At 32.6% G+C, this 24533-nt stretch overlaps 1 protein-coding gene across 1 annotated transcript in view; it reads left to right on the top strand.

Annotated features, from left to right (window-relative positions):
* The first annotated feature begins 266 nt into the window (after nt 1–266).
* LOC143050762 (papilin-like) overlaps nt 267–24533 on the top strand; it is a 37459-nt gene continuing 13192 nt past the window's right edge. Inside the window, exons 1-7 of the mRNA XM_076223882.1 lie at nt 267–458; nt 1821–2013; nt 3060–3227; nt 4713–4849; nt 5306–5414; nt 7071–7282; nt 20801–20993. Coding sequence (XP_076079997.1) covers nt 414–458; nt 1821–2013; nt 3060–3227; nt 4713–4849; nt 5306–5414; nt 7071–7282; nt 20801–20993 — 1057 coding nt within the window. The 5' untranslated portion in view covers nt 267–413. The remainder of the gene's footprint in view (nt 459–1820; nt 2014–3059; nt 3228–4712; nt 4850–5305; nt 5415–7070; nt 7283–20800; nt 20994–24533) is intronic.

Raw genomic sequence — 24533 nt, 5'->3', positions numbered from 1 at the left:
TTGACCGACGTTCGGTTTTATCAGGTTCACATCCATACAATTTGATATGACGGTGCTTAAGAACATGTTTGGTTTATGCAGGTTTTCGGTTTATGCAGGATTCGGTTCAGTCAGGTTTCACTGTATTAACCTATTTTATTTTCGTCGAAATTGTAACGAATGTAATGATTAATAAACACAAACAAAACATATAAAAACAAATGAAAGACAAACAGGTCATCAATTAACAACTTCTGCGTTCTATTACATACACAAGTGTGTACCTGTCACTATTTCAAATAAACATATGTTGTTAACACGGATGCATTTCATTGAAACATTATATGGAAAAGGGGATTCACTTTAAAACTGATTAAAACGTACGTGGATATTAAATTTCATCTTAATTTGCTATTGTTCACTGGTCAATCAAGATGTTAATAGGACCATTTATAGTGATTTTCATTTTCTTAGCTTTGGTAAGTTAGAAAATTGTAAAGCTCCATTTGTTTCAATCCATAAGATTAACGATAATTATATAATGAATGACATGTTGGTGACATATACACGTCGTTTTTAAATACGATTGGAAATTTTATTACATATTTACGCGTATCCTATTTAGCTATTAACGACTAAGCTATACTAAATTTATAGTGCACCGTGCATGTATTTATTTGCATTTCTTTGTTCAAGCTTAATTTCATGTGGCTAGCTTTCTAGATATTGTTGAAACAACAGAAGCATGCGAAATTAAGTCATTTCGAACTAACGTGTACAGTGTGTTATGTTATGCTGGTACATTATGTACACCACTGTCCGTTGTAATGATACGAGTGATAACAAACATAAATATTTCGCGATGGTGTCTTTCCATGGCTTGTTTAGACTTTTTTGCTTTTTTGGCCTTGGATGTTTGTACCTAATATTTTATTAACTATGTATTTGCATTCGTTCATAGTGTGTTAATTTACGTTTTTTAATTGAGTTAAGCCTTCCAATTGATATTTTATCGTGTGTTTTTCTATGTTGTGATGTTATACTATAACATACTATAATATAGTTCAGAAAAAGGGAGAAGTTTTGGTACCATTAAAACGTTTAATCCCTCTGCAAATGTTTGCACCTGTCCTAAGTCAGGAATCTGATGTACAGTAGTTGTCGTTTGTTTATGTAATTCATACGTGTTTCTCGTTTCTCATTTTTCATATAAATTAGACAGTTGGTTTTCCCGTTTGAATGGTTTTACACTAGTAATTTTGGGGCCCTTTATAGCTTGTTGTTCGTTGTGAGCAAAGGCTCCGTGTTGAAGGCCGTACATTGACTTATAATAATGGTTTACTTTTATAAATTGTTATTTGGTTGGAGAGTTGTCTCATTGGCACTCATACCACATCTTCCTATATCTATATATTGAATCCCTCAAAATTTTTTATCTGCATGTTTAAAGTCAATAACATACTGTTGTCGGTTGACATATTGTGTAATTAAAAATCAGGTCTATATTTTCATTTTTTATTGATTTAAATTTCAAATGCCCGGTATGGCTCCGTGTTGATTCAGTCCTTTGACCTATAATGGTTTACTTTTGGAAAATTGTGACTTTGATTGAGAGTTGTCTCATTAACACTCTTACCATATGTTCCTATTTCTAACTAAGCTATCATAAACTATAATTGACCTTTAATTCATCGGGTTTAGTGACGTGCGTACACATTTTCAGAGGGCTTATTTTGGTGCTCTTTAAAAGTTTCATCAACTCGATTATGATATAAATTGAAATAAAAATAAAATCTTTATTTTTATTCATTTTATATTTTTCTTTTTATATTATATCCCAGACAGCTGAAGCACCACCACCAGGTAATGTGTGTGACCTACCGAAAGTTGTGGGAACTTGTAATGCCCGGATTAAAAGATTCCATTACGACGTACATTCTGGGACGTGTGGAGAGTTTTACTATAACGGATGTGACGGCAATAAAAATAACTTCAGAACGAAAGAAGAATGTAAAACCGTCTGCAATAAACGAGGTTAGTATAAATATATTATATTTTGTGTCGTTAGAATTGAAATATTGAGTATAGACCGCGATGTTTGCTAATCATTCAAGTCCGAATAAGTTTTTGAGATTACACAACTTTTTCATGTACATTTGTAATAAACCATTTATAGATATATAGGGCCCTGCTTGAACAAAGTTTTGTGTATAATATTATAATATTTTTCAATGAGATACTTTTAAGCCATCGTTAACACCTTAAGGAAGTTAGCTCTTCTTGTTTTTTTTTAATTTTTGCCACATATTCGGAATCCTATGTGTAGTGCCATGCACACACTTTGCCCGATATCCCTTACTTTTCTTTAAAACATTGTATTGCATATAGTTTCAAAAGTCATATTTGAAAATTTTATAAAATCCTTTTAATTTTTTGGTAGTTTTTGAAAGAAAAAAGGTGTCAATTTTAAATGAATAAAACATCTGTTTTTTTTTTTTTTGTCTAAATCCTTTTTAGAAAAGCAATAAACTAAATGTGTTCTTCACAAGGTAAATTCACTGAATTACCAAATATAATCTGATATGGTGTACCCTGGTCCGAATCCAAATGTAAAACAGGAAAAAAGAGGGGGGCAATTGGGCACACAAATTCTTTAAAAAAACAAACATATTTCGTTTTGCAATTGAAAGGAAAATTCAGTAAAATACATTTATTATAGGAATTATTTTTTCATATTCCGGCATTGATATTCAAACACGCAATCTTTCCGCATTGGTTTTATAGTTCAGCATACCCATACACAACTGGATGGCATCCTTAGAAAATATTTTTTGATACACATTAAATCACATTGCTAGTATTCTAAGATAATTTTAGCTTTTACCACATCTGTTAGCCATCGAATGACGATGAAACAAGACTTAATGTCATAAAATATGTCTAATAAACAAAATACTTCACCGGTAAGTTGTACCAGGGAAAGAGTATACTATTTGGCTTGGAATGTTCATCATGGAGATTAATCTTTAAAAGCACTTCAAATGCATTGGATTTAAAATGTTTCGTTTTCATTTTCTAAGTATGCACTTTGCCGCTAGTTGAAGGACCAGCAGGTGGAGTAGTTATCCAAAGATGGTTCTACAATTCTGACACTATGAAGTGTGAAACGTTTACATATGGTGGATTGAATGGTAACATGAATAACTTCAAAACAAAAAAAGAATGCGAGCGTCTATGTAAAGGCGTCAGTAAGTCTTGTCTTTGTTTCTGTTTGTTTTAAGCAATCAATACACGAAAAACACTTGTCATTGTGGGGTCCTTTATAGCTTTCTGTTCGATACTGAAGACTGTACTTTGACCTATATAGTTATCAAAGGTACCAGGATTATAATGTAAGACGCCAGACGCGCGTCTACATAAGACTCATCATTGACACTCTGATCAAAATAGTTATACAACCAAACAAGTACAAAGTCGAAAGAGCATTGAGGACCCAATATTCCAAAAAGTTGTGCCAAATACGGCTAAGGTAATCTATTCCTGGTATAAAAAAAATCCTTAGTTTTTTAACAGGAAATTTATAAAAATAACCAAATCATTGATATTCATGTCAACACCGAAGTGCTGACTACTACTACTTATCTTTTTTATACATCGTGACTTGGATGGAGAGTTATTTCATTTACACAGTCATATAGTTTAGGGAAATAAAGGTTTTTGAAACTTGGACCAAGTCCTGATTCAAATCAAGACTATACCGATGACATAGTTTATACGTTATTAACACTTAGGCATCTAACGTAACGGTACCCAAATTGCACCGAGTACCCAAATTGCACCTATTTAGCAAAACTAGCAGCGAAAATCTTACAAGATTTCATAGAGACTAAACAATTTGTATTTTTATGATTTGATACTAAGCACATCTTTCAACATAGGTAAAACTATTTAGATATGCACAAAACGTTCACAGTATTTATCAACAGATGAAATATTTACTGAAAAAGCAAAATGTACTGAAACGTCGCCATGCGACGTCATCAAAACGTCATCTTTTTAAAATGAGCAAATACAATATGTTACAAGTATCCTTTTAAAAAATAATGAAGAGTAAGCATTGAGTAATATCCAATTGTTCAAAATATTTACAGAAATTTAACAAAAGCTCTGTTATTAGACTTTTGACGATGTGAATTTAAGCATGGATGCAATTTGCGTACTCCTCATTTCAGAATCATTGATGGTTTGGAGGTCAGTTTAGACCAATTTTTCTATGATTCCATATGGAATAAAAATCAAATTGGTGTACCTTTATAATAAAGAAGGATACGGCTACAAAATAAACACAGAATGGACATTTTTGTCTTTATCATAAAAAAAAAACGTAGATTGAAAAACTGTCAAAATAGGTGCAATTTGGGTACCGTCACGTTACACATGGAGCACTTCCTTTCTACCCTATATTAAGGATTATACATTAGGTAAGTACTTTAACGTTAAAAATCATATTAAACTAATACCACACAATACAAACGGTCAAGATATCATTTTTTTTTTCATTTAGTGTATTTTAGATCCGCTTCGAAGTCACAAAAATCTAATTTGTTCTTTTATATTCGAAATAATTCTATCATGCCATGATTTATGTTCATTTGAACACACGTATAAACCAGTGATAAAAATAATTGCCTCATAATGAATGATTCGTCAATTTGATAAATATAACTTTACAGAGAGAGACCCTTGTGGACAACGTCGGCCATGTGCTCAACCTTTTCGTAGAGCAAACTCTTGTTTGATTATGGAACATGCAATAAGAAATGGTGTAGACTGTACAGTAGGATGTCCTTATTACAGGAAGTGTGGGCAGGTAATATTGATAACATAAAAGAGAGGAACTGATGTGTCGATCTGTGATCAATATTACTACCAAAAAAACTCAATATAAAAGAGTACTGTTTTCTTTTTTTTTTTTTTTAAATTCACATTTGTTCTTTAGTACTTTTACCTTATACAACTGAAATTCTTAGACGACTGTAAGGTTTGGTGTAATTCGTTGCTATAGATCTGTGTTTAAAAAAAACATGCCGTGATATATCGACAAGGTTTAAAACATATACACGCATCTGAAAAAGAAAGTAGGAATCCCAATAATAAACATTTATAATTCAAAAGGCAAACTGATTCTTATAATGCCTGGACCAAGTCAGAAAATGACAGCTGTTATCCATACGTCTGATGTGTTTGAGCTTTTGTTTTGACATTTAACATATGGACTTTTTGTTTTGAATTTTCCTCAGCGTTCGGTACTTTTGTGATTTTCCAGGGATTCTGTCCGAAAGATCCACAAGTAACATGTGCATCTAAGTGCATTAGTGACAGAGATTGTAATGGAAAAAAACTGTGTTGCTCTAAATGTTGCCGTGTTCCAGCAGGTAATTTATATCTTCCTCATGACGGATAGCAAATCGACATTTCTGTAAACATTGACAATGCAATTTCCCATAGAAACTCCTTTTACGGCTAAAACTATACCACTTTTACTATGAAGTTTTAAAAAAAATCTTATCCTAGAATTAAAAGTTCATATGCACTACAAATTTTTTTTATACTCTAGCTTGTATTTTTTTATGCCGTGGGGACAAAAAACAAATTTAGGTGTTACACAAACACCCCATAAATAATATTCAGGAAAGATCGATGAGTTTCAATGACTGCGAAGAGTAAATATAAGCACTTCTTAACCATTTAACTGACAAATATGCAACTATTATGAATTAATTTTGTATTCAGGACTTTAAGTAAACTATGCATACTGTAAACTGTAATTTATGCTGAGTCATCATATCTAAGGCCCAGGATTCTATCAATCTTCATGAAATATTTATAAAACTTCATATTTGAGTTAATTACTTTAAAATCTGTGAGATAAAGCAAACTTGGTTAAATTCTGCATGTTCTCTTTTTTCACCCTATAAAGGTTGCATTTCTGTAAACATTGAAAATGCAATTTCCCATAGGAACTCCTTTTATGGCTAAAACTGTACCACCTTTTACTATGAAGTTTTGAAAAAAATCTTATCCTAAAATTGAAAGTTAATATGCACTACAATTTTTTTTAAAGGTCAAAATATAGGTCTGTGCTGCATATTTTCAACGTTTATATGCCCTGAATTTTTTTAGAGTTTAAACTTGCACTAATTTTCTTTACTACCCCTACCTCTAATGAAGGGCTACCACAGATTTCAATGTAAACAATATGCACATGTATATTTACTGGTAACATTCCCAAGTTATGTCTCTATGAGATGGAACACAGAGAGCAGAACTGGGAACCAGTATGTAAACAAAATTAATTTTCTATGAAAATTCTAAATCTCCCCAAAAAAGGCGTGGTTTGAGAAACAGCTGTTTTTACAAACTGCAACCTACAGTTGACTTCTAATAATCTTGGAAAATAAGCATGATAATGATAAGATGATAATTCTTCGTTTTTCGTTTTGTACATGTATACATGTAATAAATAAGATTTGTATGAAATTAAGAAATAAAACATTGATAAGGGAACAAATCTTGGACAGTGCTACATTCAACAAGATCTGAATTCTCTGAATAGAAAGATATACATGTACTTGCACAAACTGTACGAAAGCGAACACGTTTTTTTTTTATATGAATAAAGTACGCCTCCCGGTGCCTTCGATTGGTGTTTGTTCTTTGGTCGGGTTGTTGTCCCTTTGGCGCATTCCCCATTTCCATTCTCAATTTTATTTGATTTTATGATTATACATTTTTTTGTCGAACCATTTACCATTTTACCATTTACTATTAAAGATTCCAAGTCTGGGAAATTTCCAAATGATCCAGTTGAATTAACCGTATAACGTACTCAATAAAGATATACTAAATACAGATATTACAAACGTTATTTGATCGTTTAACAGTTCCCACTTATCAACAATTAGGATCATCCGACATATAGAAATACATACACAATTGATAATTACAATAGCGGAAAACACATACGATTGTGGATATATATTTTTTAACATATTTTAGTTTAGTTTTTGTTTTGTATCCATTTATTTTAGATCGAAAGCCTGGGAAATGTCCAAACGATTCTAGTCAACTAACCGTACAACGTACATGTTATCTAAGGAAATCTGAATGTGAACGTGACAGCCAGTGTGATGGTAACCGAAAGTGCTGCCGGTTCTCATGTAGGAACTTCTGTGTAGACCCTGATTATGCTGAATTTAGAAAAAAAAAAGTATACATTTTAACCTTACCTCCTAATAACATCTAGGAATATGATTGGTTGAAAGCAACCCTGTTGAGACTATTTATATTCCATATTAGGTTAATAGGCTGAGGTTATTCGATACACGGTTAATAGTACTGTTACATCCCTTTGTAAAAACAACACAGTGTTGCGAAATTATCTTAAATGTTTCATCTGGCGAAAAAAATGATGATGACCAAATGAAATAAATTAATAAAACACATTTAAAGCTAACACTTTGTTGTTATTGGCAATTGTCCTTGTGTAGACCCATATAAGCAGGTTCTTATTACTAACGGTATTGACGACTTGATCACTTTGATATGCCACTAGTTTAAATACCACATGTTGAGATAGTTGGTTAGATAAAGAAGTAGGTCCGGTAAGGGCCGATTTTGGCCTCAAATTTCAAGTTCATATAACAAAAGATTTTAGGCACTTTATAGATATTTTGATATAAGCGTCACTGGTGAGTATTGTGTAGACGAAAAGTGCGTCTGGTGTATTAAATTATAATCCTGGTACCTTTGATAACTATTTAAACACTTAAGTGTCTATTTCAATTGATTCGATTAGTTTATGTGAACGATTTTGACTAATTTAGTCATTAAAAACACACCGATTCAAGCTAAAATATAAAAATTCTATCAAATATGCAAAAACAAAACACGTCACTTTTCAGATAGTTTTTGTCAAAAAAAGTGGCCGCATCCGTGTTCATCTTCAACCTTTATATATATTTTGTATTATCATCAAATACAACTTAACTTCAATATTATGAATGAACACAAATGCGGCCACTTTCATTTGAGTCGGAAACCGTCTAAAATTTAACTAAAATGCTAAAATTGTGAAGATTTCCATATTTTAGCATGACTTAATGATGCTAGTTCCTAATATATGTGCATTGTATTGTCAAAAAAGCCCAAATTTATGTAGCAGAAGCATTCTACTTTCCAGTAAATAGCTTGAAGATTAAATTTTCATAATTTTGTAAAACTGCTATTTTTTGGGGTAAAAAAAAGGTCTCTTACTGAACCTACTCATTTGTTACATAGGGTGCTAGTGACCTAATACGATATACATGGCATCGCTTTCACCTAATATGGAATTTACTGATCTCACATATATCGAGTTAGGTCACTGGCACACTATGTATCTAATTATATTGTTAACGCTTTATTTGTTATTGTATGTTGTGTTATGGTTGATTAATGTATTTGAAGTGTTATGGATCGGACAAAGAGCCAACGCATTAGGTCTTTGATCATGTGATTACGTTGCTGTTTTTAAAGTGATTATTTGAATACTAGCCCAAATATTGAATGATTTTTTAATGATTTGATATTATAGCTCTTTATTTATTTATTACTTGATAATCTAGGACTTTTTTTTATTATTTGATGATCTAAGATTTTTTCTTTATTATTTGATGATCTAAGATTTTTTTCTTTATTATTTGATGATCTAAGATTTTTTTCTTTATTATTTGAGTATCTTATCTAAAAAAACCTAGAGGCTCTAAAGAGCCTGTGTCGCTCACCTTGGTGTATGTGAATATTATACAAAGGGCACATGACAAAATTGTGTTTTGGTGATGGTGATGTGTTTGTAGATCTTACTTTACTAAACATTCTTGCTGCTTACAATTATCTCAATCTTTAATGAACTTGGCCCAGTAGTTTCAGTGAAAATGCTAGAGAAAATTTACAAATTTTATGAAAATTGTTAAAAATTGACTATAAAAGGCAATAATTCCTTAGGGGGTCAATTGACCATTTTGGTCACGTTGACTTATTTTTAGGTCTTACTTTGCTGTACATTATTGCTGTTTACACTTTATCTCTACCTATAATAATATTCAAAATAATAACAAAAAAACGGCAAAATTTCCTTAAAATTACCAATTCAGGGGCAGCAACCTAACAATCGGTTATCTGATTCATCTGAAAATTTTAAGGCAGACAGATCTTCACCTAATAAAGGGGTAAATTCGGTAAAAAATCTCCCATTGACTTTAATGCTAATCTATGTGTGGAAATACATTTATACCTGATTTACCTTTAGAAATTAAAAACTTTCATATATCATTCATGAAAGTACAAATGTAGCCCTATCTTTTGCAACAATAAAAACATAGGGTCATGCGGCATTTCTGGGCATTCACATGGCCTTGTTTACAAACAATGTAGATTCGCACTGAATTCCTATACTGACCCCCATTACTTTTCAACCCTGTAGGGAAAAAAAGTAGTACATTCAGCATTTTTTTTTTAATTTTTTTTCAACTCTAGTTTTGATCCATCTACCAAAAAATATTTATTACAAACATTATCTACCAATCAGAAGAGAACATGACTTCAGTTTTAGACAGAAAGCTCTCCCCCAAATGGGCGGTCCCTGATGACGTATATTTATTTACTGAATTCCTATAAGGGACTTTTTTACTTCTTTTCCCACTTTTTTTGTAATAAACATGTAATGTATCCAATTTTCAAGTTCCAGTTTCAATACAACCTTCATAAATGCTGAATTTGTAAAGATAGAGCAAAATTTATACTACAGCCCATACAGCGGCCAATGTATATTTGGTATTTTTGATTAAATACCATGAAAAGACCACAAAAAGACTTTTCAAAGGCTTTTTTAAGCAGTTTCATACCAAATAAAACAACAATTATGTTTCATTATACTAAATCCGTGTTTTAATTACTTGTAAATTTCAAAAAATGTCATTGACAATCACTCTGCAGAAATTCCTGTTACCCCAACATCAGGATGGATTCTTCGCCAAGACTAGACAGCCAGAACGTCGTCCGTCGTCGTTAGCTTTTACAAACATCTTCTCCTCTGAAACTACTGGGCCAAATTGAACCAAACTTGGCCACAATTATCATTGGGGTATCTAGCTTGAAAAATGTGTGGCGTGACCCGGTCAACCAACAAAGATGGCCGCCACGGCTAAAAATAGAGCATAGGGGTAAAATGCAGTTTGAATTAATTTGGTCCATTAGTTTCAGAGGAGAAGATTTTTCTAAAAGATTTACAAAAAATGGTTAAATATTGACTATAAAGGGCAATAACTCCTAAAAGGGTCAACTGACCATTTTGGTCATGTTGACTTATTTGTAAATCTTACTTTGCTGAACATTATTGCTGTTTACAATTTATCTCTATCTATAATAATATTCAAGATAATAACCAAAAACAGCAAAATATCCTTAAAATTACCAATTCAGGGGCAGCAACCTAACAACGGGTTGTCCGATTCATCTGAAAATTTCGGGGCAGATAGATCTTTGACCTGATAAACAATTTAACACATGTCAGATTTGCTCTAAATGCTTTGGTTTTTGAGTTATAAGCCAAAAACTGCATTTTACCCCTATGTTCTATTTTACCCCAATGATGATTGTGGCCAAGTTTGGTTAAATTTGGCCCAGTAGTTTCAGAGGAGAAGATTTTTGTAAAAGTTAACGACGACGGACGACGGACGACGACGACGCCGGACGCCGGACGCCAAGTGATTGGAAAAGCTCACTTGGCCCTTTGGGCCATGTGAGCTAAAAAACTAATTGAAGATTATGTGATAACTTTTGCAAAACAAATGTAATCATGATTGTTTAGACTACCCCATGAGGGGCCTCACATATATCAGACATCTTTAAAGTGGTTAATGTATGTAATACACTTAGTTGGGTTGAAGTTTTATTATATGGTTAGCTATGCTAGTTTGTTTATGCTACACTCTACGTTAAGGAATTAGTTCTTAGTATTCTATTATTAGTGATAAAATGTGTTTCTGTTTCTCACCTATAATCCCAATTGTCGAAAGTGACTGGGGTATTTCTGCATGAAACGATCTACTAGTATATGATATTAAGGGTTAGGGAGGAACATATAGCTGTGTATTTCTTTGTCCTGAATGTTCTTGCATTTATTTGTACTGCAGTTCTGTCATGTAATGTAGTCATTTTAATGTTATATTTAACTAGTGTTGTCAACGGTTAACCGGTTAACCGGTTAATCGGTCGAACGACCGAATACCGAATACCAAAAACGTTAACCGGTTAACCGGACTTTTTTCAATTTTGACAGATTTGATATAAATTTGTATTGAAATTATTAAATAGTTAGGTTTCATTTAAGAATTGTCGTCTTGATAATTAATTTGACAGATCAATTGTCCAGTAAATTGATTGCTATTGTTAATCCTATACACATAAAATTAATTAGAACTTGTCTCTCAGCTCGGGGCACGATCTTAAAGAAACATAATTAGTATACATGTTTTTTTAACAGTAACTTTAAATCATTAAGCGATTAAATTTTACGATTTACTTCATTATTTCGTTTCTGATCTAATGTTGTGTAAACCTTCACCTAAATGTACAACCTCCGTCGCGCAAGGCTTAGTCTTACTTTAAACGAAATGCTTGTCTAACACATTCAATGTCCTTAACTAAAAAATTGTGAGATGCAAACCAATGTGAATGTACTCAATGTATACGTGATAGTACGAGTAACATGCAAACAAAGTAAACAAACGGTGACCTATAGTGAATTTCTGTGTCATTTTGATCTCTTGTGGAGAATTGTCTCATTAGCAATCATCTTCTTTTTTATAATTAATCATTTAAATTGAAATACTCCACATGATTTTCGGAGTCAACAAGTGAAAAGGAAAGAATATTCAGTTTCAGACATATTCAATTCTACGAGATCAAGAAGGTTTTTTCTATTTTTCAATCTGAAGTTGGTACAAACGCTATAGTTGATACGGTGTAGTTGATTCTTAGAAGTCAAACTTCGCCAGGAATCCTCACAGACAAGCCTTATAACAAAGAGGACAAACTTCAATTCTAAAAGCGTAAATTTATGACTTGGATGAAAGGTTGTCAAATTGACACTCATACCACATGTTATATCTATGTGTAGGGTACTATTGATAAGGCTTTCAAGCACCAACTCAAACTACCGGTTAATCGGTTAATCGGTCGAACGATTATCCGAGTAACCGGTTAGGCAAAAGTGTACGATTTGACAACACTATATTTAACATTTCCATAAAAGCGCGAGGTATGGCTAGCAGTAAAACCAGGTTCAACACACCTTTTTTCTTAAAATGTCCTGTACCAAGTCAGGAAAATGGCCATTGGTATATTATAGTTCGTTTCTGTGTGTGTTACATTTTAGTGTTGTGTTTCTTTTATGTCGTAGTTCTCCTCTTATATGTGATGTGTTTCCCTCAGTTTTAGTTTGTAAGACGAATTTGGTTTTTTTCGCAATCGATTGATGAATTTCGAACAGCGGTATACTAGAGACACAAAAGAAATATACAAATGTACGAGGCAGAAAAGAAATCATATAAAACCTTGAACATTACCAGTGAATTTTCTTTTTTTACAAGTAAAACCAGCTTTGTAATGTATATTGAATATGACCTATGTTTTGTCAACGTCCTTTACACCTTGTATGCTGTTAAAATGCACACAGTTATCAAATATTGGATATACTGATGTGTCACAGCTTAACTGGATGTTGATATGTATTCATTCACCACAACTTACATTTTGTAACTGGATGTTGTCTTTTACCTTCTTCCATTACACGACTCAAAAGACATTAATTTTTATTGATATACCACAGCTAAGTCGAATTTACACTGGTTCATGGTGAAAGTATACAGCATCTACACGTTCTAGACAATCCATTGTGTCCTCTATAGAATGTAGTCTTGTCGTTTATTTTCTACCAACATGATAATTTAACATAATATGTTAAATATTTAAAAACAATCATGTAAGCAATACTTTTCAAAAGACTTCGGCTCATTTGTCGAGTTAGGAAAAGGCTTCCAAATTGCTTTCAGATAAAAAAAAAATGACAATATAGAAGGAATGATATGATTACCAATGAGAAATCGTTCTAACAAACACAAGAGCACTGTGCTTGGTTTTGTTTTTACATATACCACATATAGATTGATTTTCTGATTACAGCTTTTGATGAGTTATTTGGTGTGTTAGTTATGCCTACTCAAATAAAAACTTAATAAATTCCAAAATATTTGTTAACGCATAAACATACTCCGAAAAATAATCATTTTATAACTCATTATTTAGAATAGGCAAACTCAGTCTTATAAAAAAAGATCAACAACACTAACAGAATTGTTTGGTAATTTTATACTGCTACCTTATTTCAGTGTTGGAAAGAAATTCAATAATCAGACAAATATAACAAAAGTTTGCAGTTTCGACATTTAAAATATTTTAAATTGTGCGGAAACTACATCATGTGCCTAGTTTCATTTTTTAGAAAAAGTAAAATTAATCCTTTTATCTGAACAAACATCATGAACTATGATTTTTCAAATTTTACTATATTTCATTTTCGTCATTTGAATCAGCCGTGATATCAGGCTGACGAGATTGAGACTGCAACCAAAGACAAATAAATTTAAATACATCTCGAGGGCAACATACAGTTTTCTACGATAGACAGTTATCTTAAAGCATTATTATACCTCAGTTAACATTTTCTATATAGAATAAGTATAACTCCGTGTTAAAGGCCGTACATTGGCCTATAATGGTTTACTTTTTTAAATTGTTATTTGGATGGAGAGTTGTCTCATTGCCACTCACACCACATCTTCCTATATCTATATACAATGTTTTGACAACTTTTTTTTAAATTGTAAGCGTTGAACTTTTGGACTTGTCAATAATTTCCAACTATTGGACCTACGGTCCTACATCGCCTTTTTAACACTTGTTTTACGCATGGAATAGTTCCGGACTACTGGGCCAAGAGATTCATTCATCCGCTTTTTAAGAAGGGAAAAGACTACAGAGGTCCTGCAGGATATCGATGTATTAGCCTCATCTCAACAAAAGCGAAAACGTGCAGCAATATTTTTAATACTCGACTTCAAGAATATCTAGAGGATAACAGTTTACTCAGCGAGAAACAGAAAGGATTTCGGAAACTCCGATCATGCTTGGACCATATATACAGGTTGTGCACTATTCTCCGAAATCAAAAACTTGCGTAAAAAGACACTTTTCTTCCTTTTATCGATTTTCAAAAGGCGTTCGACTATGTAGATCACAACCTACTTTTTCACAAACTATTGTCAACTGCAATTCATGGAAATATGTACAAAGCGATCAAGTCAATTTATGAAAAGCTTCAAGCAGAGGTACGCTTCAACGGATCTCTAACAGACTGGTTTTCAGTATAAATAGGTGTCCGTCAAGGTGACAATTTAGCACCGGACCTTTTCACAGTGTTTGTTGACAATCTAGTGACGGAAATAAAACGCGTTGGTAAAGGAATTAACATTGGAACAGATTCATTGATCTGTCTTCTCTACGCTGAAGACATTTTACTGATCTCAGATACAGTAGATGGATTATAATCATTCCTTCATTGTGTATCCGATTGGTCAAAGACATGGGACTTAAAGTGAATACGGACAAAACGAAGATTTACTATGCGACTATAAGAGTTACATAAAAAAGAGCAAATATGGTCAGTTTTGGTTGATGCGGTCAAATGTGGTCAGTTTTGGTTGATGCGGTCAAATATGGTCAGTTTTGGTTGATGCTGTCAAATATGGTCAGTTTTAATTGATGCAGACAAATAATTTTGTTACATGATTACATGTTACTGTCAGTCTGAGGTATAAAACTACTGATATTTGTTTCTGATGCGATATTTTGAATAAAAATAGGAAATGCTGGCACTCTCAATTGATGCGAGAAAAAAAATTGTGGTCATTGATTTCCAATATTGTAGTTATTTATATACTACAGTCCCTCTTGACCTAAAATTATAACTGAACTACTGTGCAGCTATTTAGATTTACATAAAAAAAAAGCAAATATAGTAAGTTTTGGTTGATGCGGTCAAAAGATTTTATTATACGACTCAGTCTGAAGTATGAAAACTACTGATATTTGTTTATGATTCAATATTTTGAAAAAAAGAGGACATGCTCATTGGCAGATCAAGGGGGAGGGTTCGGGAGTTTTAGTTGGAACCCCCCCCCCCCTTTTTTTTAAATGGCTGGATCTGCCCCTGCATGCTGGCACTATAAATTGATGGGAACAAAATTGTTTTCCAATATTGCTGTAACTTGTATAGTACAGTCCCTCTTGACCTAAAATTAAAACTGAAGTACTGTGCAGCTATATAGATTTGCAGAAAGAAAGAGCAAATAATGTCAGTTTAGATTGATGTGGTCAAAAGATTTTTGTTAAACAGGTCCGTCCGAGGTATGAAAACTACTCGTTAACAGATATTACATTTGGTTAATGAGGTCAGATAATTTTGTTATGTGATAACGAACCATCCTGACTCCCAGAATAACAAATGTAAAACAATTCAAATAATACCCCCCCCCCCCCTAATACTAATTAACGGCCTAATTTATGTACAAAAAAATGAAAGAAAAACAAATGTTTTATGTTACACATCAACAAAAGAAAATCACTGAATAACCGGCTCCTGACTTGGAACAGGCACATACATGCAGAATATGGTGGGGTTAAACATGTTCTCTTGCCGATTATAAATCTGAAATAAAATCGGCAAAATAGCAAAACTCTATATAATATTAATCGCTATTTTGCCGAAGCCTCTATATTAAGACAAATATTTCTTGAAACTTATAAATCAATTCTAGCCGTAGAATTTATAAATCAATTTTAGCCGTAGAATTTATAAATTAATTCTGGCCGTAGAATTTATAAATCAATTGTAGCCGTAGAATTTGAAATCAATTCTAACCGTAGAACTGTTCTAGAAGTAGAACTGACCAAAGATTTGGTCAGTTCTAGCTAAAACTGTCTAAAACTGTTCTAGGGTAGAACTGTCAGGATCAGTTCTAGCTAGAACTGTCCAAATCAGTTCTAGGTAGAACTGACCAAATCAATTCTAGCTAGAACAGTTCTAACCTAGAACTGACTAAAAGGTGTCAGGCTGACACTTCTACATACTGTTCTAGAACAGTTCTCCTGACAGATTTTGACTGAATTTATGAGAGGTTAGAACTGATCTCCACTGTATCTTGGACTTGTAATTAATGAAGATTTGCATTATATGGAAACAACAAACGAACTAGTTTCCAGTGGAAGCAGATCATTAGGTTCACTTGTGTCGAAGTACTATGCAATAGATGGAATGGACTTTGATACATATACGAAGATTTTTGACTCGACAGCTTTACCTATACTAGAGTATGGATCCGCTGTTTGGACATAAACGCTATGATTCATTAGAAAGACTACCATATAGAGCTATACGTACTTTTCTCGGTGTAAGTCTTACAACGCCGATACCTGCAATCACTGGAGATATGGTATGGTATGCGATTCATCATAGAATTCAGATCAATAGTGTGCGTCTTTATAGTAGACTAGTTAAATTATCTGACACTAGAATATGTCGTAAAGTTTTCGTCTGGGATCAAAATTTGTCTACCAGATATACGGGGTTCAATCACGCAAAACAACTGTTTGATTCATGCGGACTCAACGATGTACCGTTTCTAGAATATCAACATATTATAACACCATACTTAATCGATTCTGTGATAACGCATTTAGAAAACGAACATAAACAATCTTGGTTAGACAATATTCAGCAAATGCCTAAACTGAGAACGTACAAACTTTTTAAAACAGAATTAGAAACAGAAACTTTTCTAAAACGTTGCTTAACTAGAAGTCAGCGATCGTCTATTTCACGTATGCGTTGTGGGACATTTCCTTTAGAAATCGGAAAGGGACGAGTTAGAAACATTCCAGTAGAACGCAGAACTTGTAAAATGTGCAATACAAACTCCGTTGAGGACGAAATACACTTTTTGATCCACTGTCCAAAATATACAGAGAAAAGAAACAAACTGTTTGAAAATATTTGTGTAACAAACCGTGATATATCTGGTCTTTCTGAGCTTCTTTCTAACCACAAACTTAGCAAACACGTGGTAAATTTTATAGCAGACTGTTATGATATCAGAACTATAACACTATGATCATTTGATTGCAATTATTTATCTTATCTTTTTTTGCAATTCGCTTATATATATAACAATAATAACAATAACGGTACCAATTTTTCTGCACCAGATGCGCATTTCGACAATACATGTCTCTTCAGTGATGCTCGTGGCCATACTATTTGAAATCCAAAGCTTATATAAAAGATGAAGATCTATAATAATCCAAAAGTTCCAAAAAGTATAGCCAAATCCGTGAAAGGAATCATAGCTTTGCATGAGGGAGATACATTCCTTAATTTATAATAATTTATAACATTTTGTAACAGCAAATTTTAATAAAACAAAAAATCCGTATTTTATAACATGACACTAAATTTTATGAACAATGATAAAGTCTCTTAATTATATGTATGTTAAAGGTTTCACTTTGTAAATACAGCTGTTTCTGACAACACGCCTCTTTTGGGGAGAAATTGAATATTCATAGAAAATTAATTTTGTTTACATACTGGTTCCCAGTTATGATCTCTGTGTTCCATATCGCAGAGACAGAACTTGGGAATGTTACCAGTAAATAAACACGTGCATATTGTTTACATTGAAATCTGTGGTAACCTTTCATTCGAGGTAGGGGTAGTTAAGAAAATTAGTGTAAGTTTAAACTCTGAGAAGTTCAGGGCATATAAACGTTGAAAATATGCCGCACAGCCCTTTATTTTGACCTTTTGAAGTTTTGAAAAAAATTGTGGTGCATATGAACTTTCAATTCTAAGATAAGATTTTTTTCAAAACTTCATAGTAAAAGTGGTACAGTTTTAGCCGTAAAAGGAGTTCCTATGGGAAATTGCATTGTCAATATTTACAGAAATGCAACCTAAATGACGATTCAAACAGTGCATCATACGCCTATTTGGCTGGCTGAAGTTTTATATTATGTATTTAATGTAACGATATACTTTATATTTAGGTTCTTCTTCTTCTTCTATAATAAATCACTTACTGACTGAATATTCGTGGAAAAGTAAGTTTATTGTCCCTCGAATACAACTATTGCCCTCGGCTATGCCTCATGACGATAGTTGCTCCTCACAATGCACTTACTATTCCACTCATACCCAGTCAATAAGTATACAACATGTCACGATTTAGTCCTGCTCAAATCTATAAAAATTAAATACAAATATTAAAAAACTGAGATCATCAATCTATACAACTACTATTGCGTACAAACACATAAACAAATACGTAATTATTACAAATACACATTAGTTGTTTAACTTATTCATATTGAAACAACACATTGCAAAAGGGATTAACTTGGTGTAAAATTGATTATTAAGAAGTTATTATAACGTGCACGTAAATATAAATTTTGAATTGGTATTGTATATTGGTCTATCAGGAATGTATATTGGATCATTAATGATCGTCCTGCTCCTAGCTCTGGTAAGTTTGAACGTTGCAAAGCTGTCTTTGTATGATTTTCATCATTAGGTAAATGATATTCATACATTGTCAATGTAAAAACATTTAGGGTGAAAAAACAAAGCGTAATTATAAAATTGGACATCTGCTTCAGGCGTAACTATACTATTGTAGTTTACATCATGTTTTGACAAGCTTAATTATGCGTTGGTAGCGCCCTGCGGTGCTCGAAGTTTTAACTATATGTCCTGAAGACAAAGTCTCTGAGAATTTCATAATTAAATATCGGTACATTTATGAAAAATTTAATAAAATAAAGGATTTTTTTTTTAAAGTTCGCGTTCTCTTTTTTGTAGCGTTAATAAATCTAAGTATATTAATCATGTTTAACTATGTTTTTAACTTTGAAGTTTCATAAGACTGTAATACACCTTATCGCTATTTATTCCATACAAGGTAAGTTCTAAAATTTCACAACTTTAGCATCCCGTTTATTCTATCTGGGGCCCTGTTCAAACAATGCACCATTCATGATACTTAGTAATGAGAGTCCCGTTTAAATCATCGTAAATACTTCAAACAAAATATTTTTTGACTATAATTCGATTTTTGAAAGTATATTATAATCTATCAAAGCTTCCTAGTGATCACTTTCTAATTTTCGCCTCCTTCAGCTCGTTACTGATACCCTTTTTTGTGGGGGCCTGTGGATTCAAACAGGAAGTTGTCTTAATTGCTTTTTTCTAGGATTGAACAAAATAGCGGTAAGATGTATAAGTTATCAAAGGTACCAGGCTTATTTAAAATTTAATACGACATACGCGCGTTTTGTCTTCATCCAGTAAGACTAATCATTGACTCTCAGATCAAAATAGTTAAAAAGACAAATGAGTACGGTGTTTCAGAACATTACAGACCTAAAATTCCAAGTAATTGTGCCAAATACGGCTAATGTAATAAATGCCTAGGATAAGAAAATCTGTAGTATTTCGAGTAATTCATTCTTTTGCAAACGATAAATCTATAAAAATGACCGTACACATGGTATAATTGATATTCATGTCAAACCGAAGTGCTGACTACTGTGCTTGTGATACCAGCAGTTGCATCGACCCAGTGGAATGAATAGTTTTCAAAGGTACCAGGCTTATAAATCTTGTGCTAAATACGAACATGCTTACATGTAGTATAAAAATGACAATATAATTGATATTCATATCTACACCGAAGTGCTGACTACTGAGCTGGTGAAACCCTCGGTACAAAAACATCCACCAGTTACATCCCTTCGTAAATTTTACGGACGCCATCACCAGTTGGTTGACCGTTATGGAATAACCGTTTCACAAATGATATCGGGTATGTTCCTTACGTCGTAACTAAAATCCCCTTCCCTTTCATGAATGTGACCTACCGAATTAGACTATTTACCGGATTTGTAATCACATAAGCAACACGACGGGTGCCACATGTGGAGCAGGATCTGCTTACCCTTCCGGAGCACCTGAGATCACCCCTAGCTTTTGGTGGGGTTCGTGTTGTTTATTCTTTAGTTTTCTATGTTGTGTCATGTGTACTATTGTTTTTCTGTTTGTCTTTTTTCATTTTTAGCCATGGCGTTGTCAGTTTGTTTTAGATTTACGAGTTTGACTGTCCCTTTGGTATCTTTCGTCCCTCTTTGACAACGGCTAAGGTAATGTATGCCTGAGATGAGATTTAAGTATAACAATGACCATATAATTGATATTCTTATCAACACCGAAGGGCTGGTGATAACCTTAGGGGCGAAACGTCCAAGAGCATTGGCTTCGACCTAGAAGTGTATGTTGTCTTTCAAAGGTACCAGGCTTATAATCTAATATGCCATAAGTCGGCAATGAATTCTATTGAATTTGTTTTCGCTATGCATCTGAGTAATGTACTTCTATTTTGTTGCGCGTAAACATCATTACACATAGCCGGTGAAAGGTAATGAATGGATGTTTTTATAACTATTTAGTGGTGAATCGTTTCGCTTAATCACTTGTGACAAGAAAAACATTAATAAACTCATAACTTTATATTTTGTTCATTATTATATCTTTCTTTTTAAATAACAGACAGCGGAAGCACAACAATCAGATAATTTATGCGACCTACCAAAAGTAGCAGGACCATGTAATGCCCGGATTAAAAGGTTCTATTTTGACGTAAATTCTGGCATTTGTGGAGAGTTTTACTATGGTGGATGTGACGACAACGAAAACAACTTCAAAACAATTGAAGAATGTAAAACCGTCTGCAATAAACGAAGTAAGAATATATATCATGCTTTAAGAAAATGAAACATTTTTCGTCAAATATTGCATATATAGTCTGATTGCTATTATTTCAATCCGGATAAGTTCTGAAATGACACATCTTCACTGTAAAAACAGCGTTTAGATTTGAAACGGATCTACAACATGTTTAGGTCTAAACGTGTTTAGGAAAGCGTTTAAGATCTAAACGGATATTTATCGAAACACATAAAAACCTAAACGTGTTTAGAATTTAAACGTGTTGCAGAGTTATTATCAGTGAATGTTATCATATAAGTTAAACATTAAATTGCATCTAAACACTTCTGAAACACTTTTCTAAACACCTAAACACTTTATAATATTTCAGTACTGGTTTCACCTTTTTATCCGATGTTCCTACATATAACAACATATTCTGTGAAACTATGATATCTTGGCGGTTTTGAATTAAAATTATTCAAACTTCAGTCCCAAGTATGCGAAGCTTCTTTACTTCTTTACAAATCATAGCATCTTCCCCGACCTTCCCCAACTGAGTTTCCCTTTTTTGTGTTGTAAGATTATAAAATTACGTTCAATTATTTTGTTTATAAGTTTAGCAATTAATTATTTTCACCAGGGTAATATAAAATAATCTTTTATAGTATTTATAAGGAAGATGTGAGTGAATATTTCAGTCTCTAATTTCTTAGTCGTTGTCCGAATATGATCTTATATTAATTAACGAACAGAGTTATCTATCGTGGTAATTTGATACGGACGCTTTAGGACCCACCAAAGACAAACAACATTTAAAACAATGGATCCCATCTATCAAGCATATATATCTATTGACGATGTAACAGATACAGAACTTCATATTAGAATATTGACGGAATCAAAAGCCATCTTAACAATTATTACAGCAGCGGAAGGTAAGCAGATCCAGATTTCGTAAAAAGGGGGAGGGGCAGAAACCATAATTTAACAGTCTAATTAAAGGAATATGTGCGTTAAACTGTTAACCTATGCTATTTCAAGTTCACTATTGTGGTACCAATCATATAATATACATACATAATCAGTCAGAGGGACCAAGCATAACATAAGAATGAGCTAGTTCGGAAATTTAAAATGAGATTTAATAGTCTAAACTGTCACTGTACATAATGTCATAAAATCATAGTTTCAAATAATTTAACTTTGCAAGGAAAAAATCCCAATGGCCCATAGTGCAACATCCTTTACACAAACACTGAAATTATAGTTTCACTTCATTTGTCAAAGAGAAACAAACATTCAAACTCATAACTTGAAAATAAACTGACCACGTCATGGCTAAAAAGTTGAAATAACTGACCACACCATGGCTAAGAAGTGGAAAATAAACTGACATTCTAACTCCAATGTCTAAAATAAAATGTCGAGTTGTTCTTTTTTATTTAAGCCTTTACTAATTATTTGTATGTATGCATTTATAGGACTGTGACACTGTATTTGGAATGAAAAAAAACAAAGAATAAATTCATATCATAGATCAAAGTGAAGAACAGATCAGAAACAAAGCAACGAAGAAAGAAAAGGATGACTTAATTTCAAGAACAGATGTAAGTAAAAATATATAAGTATATTATTAAGTTGCCAATAGAACTATAATATGATTGAAAAATGGAGGTGAAATCATTCTCTAATATTTATCCTGTTGAATAGGTAAAAAATGGGCAATTTAAAAAAATAGATTCATAATATTAGGATAAAATAGAAAAAAACAGGCTGTAGTTCTCAGAAATCAAGGATTTTGTTTTATAATATAAAAAAAAAAACTTGCATGCTTGTTTGTTCTATATACTGTTCCCTTTGATTTGTTTGTCTTTTGATGTGTACATTTCAAGCAGGGATTTAACTTAAGACTTTGGCAATTGTAGCCCACAGCTTAAAAGTTTTGTAGCCCACATATATAGTCCAATACAAGAAAAGCTGAAATTTAAGTAGCCCAAACCAAATTTTAGGGGCCATTGGCGAGTGGGCCCCTGCTAATTTCAAACCCTGATTTGTACAAGGTGTAAAGTATTGTCTTTTTAACTACAATTTGTATTTTTCTTTTGAAAGAATCTTTTTCAAGAAGCTTGTTTAATGTATTTTAATAAACATGATCTAAGAATAAGTGACTGTTGCATACAAATGTACATGAAGGTTTCATTTTTCATTTCAGGATACAAAAGTTTACCTGACAACCAAAAGGAACTGCACACCAACATGACCAAGAGCCTTTATCATTCAAAAGAAGATTGTTTTGCAATGAAAAATTCCTGTATGATAGGAGATGGACTGATAATTTCTGTTTTGTTGAGGATAAAAATCATCAAATTTTATAATTGTATTTTTTGTTTGCATTTAGTGAGACTTAAAAATAAATTATTGAAATATTTTGAATAGATTGTTTGTTATGTTTAAGACTAGATCAGAATAAAGAAAAACAAAAGAACCAGACTCCAAGTTTTATAAAAAGGTAGAAGGTCCATCGAAAGGAATAAAAAAAAGTCATATTCCTGACTTGGTACAGGCTTTCCCTTTAAAAAAAAATGGAGGGTTAAACTTTGTCTAATTGTTTACAGACTTTTCAAAACTTGGTCTTATTGTTTACAGATTTTTCTTAACTTGGTCGTATTGTTTACAGACTTTTCTTTGGTCTCCAGGAAGAATAAAATGTGTAACTCTATTATTGTTAATATTATTATCATTACTGAAGTTTTCCAGCTTTAATATACTATATAGACAAGTCAAATAATTTTATTATGGCAAAAATCATTGAAAGAACATTAAAGCAGAAATGTACACGTTTATTGTATATTCTAAAATATATTGTGGACTATTCAACCTGTAGTGCTGTACCACAAGTAGTTCCTGTGAAATCATAGTATTAGTAGGCTAACCGTTGGAAGGTCTAAACACCATATAGTTCTTAACATATAACATCTAAACACTTGTTGAAATCTAAACACTTGTTAAAATCTAAACATGTTTAGATGCTAAACGCGTTTCAAAACGTACACAGAAAAAGTGTTTAGATAAGTGTTTAGAATCTAAACACTGTTTTTACAGTGTATTTAATGTCGTAACAAACCAGTAATAGCTAACGGGGGCCTGTTTTTGCACTCATTTTTTCACAGGTATTGAAAGGTCGACTTTACCCCTTAAGGTTGCATTTCTGTAAATATTGACAGTGCATTTTCCCATAGGAACTCCCTTAACGGCTAAAACTGTACAAATTTTACTATGAAGTTTTGAAAAAAAATCATATCACAGAATGGAAAGTTTATATGCATTACTATTGTTTTCCAAGGTCAAAGTATAGGGCTGTGTGGCATATTTATAACGTTTACATGCCCGAACTTCTAAGAGTTTAAACTAACACTAAATGTCTTCACTACCCCTACCTCGACTGTAGGGTTTACACAAATTTCAATATGAACAATTTTCACATGTATATTTACTGGTAACATTCCAAAGTTATGTCTCTATGGTATGCATTCTACAGATCAGAAATGGTAACCAGTACGTAAACGAAATA

Source organism: Mytilus galloprovincialis, chromosome 11 (assembly GCF_965363235.1).
Source record: "Mytilus galloprovincialis chromosome 11, xbMytGall1.hap1.1, whole genome shotgun sequence".
In the NCBI taxonomy this organism is placed as follows: domain Eukaryota; kingdom Metazoa; phylum Mollusca; class Bivalvia; order Mytilida; family Mytilidae; genus Mytilus; species Mytilus galloprovincialis.
Note: the sequence above shows the minus strand (reverse complement) of the source record. Positions and strands in the feature narration are given on the sequence as shown.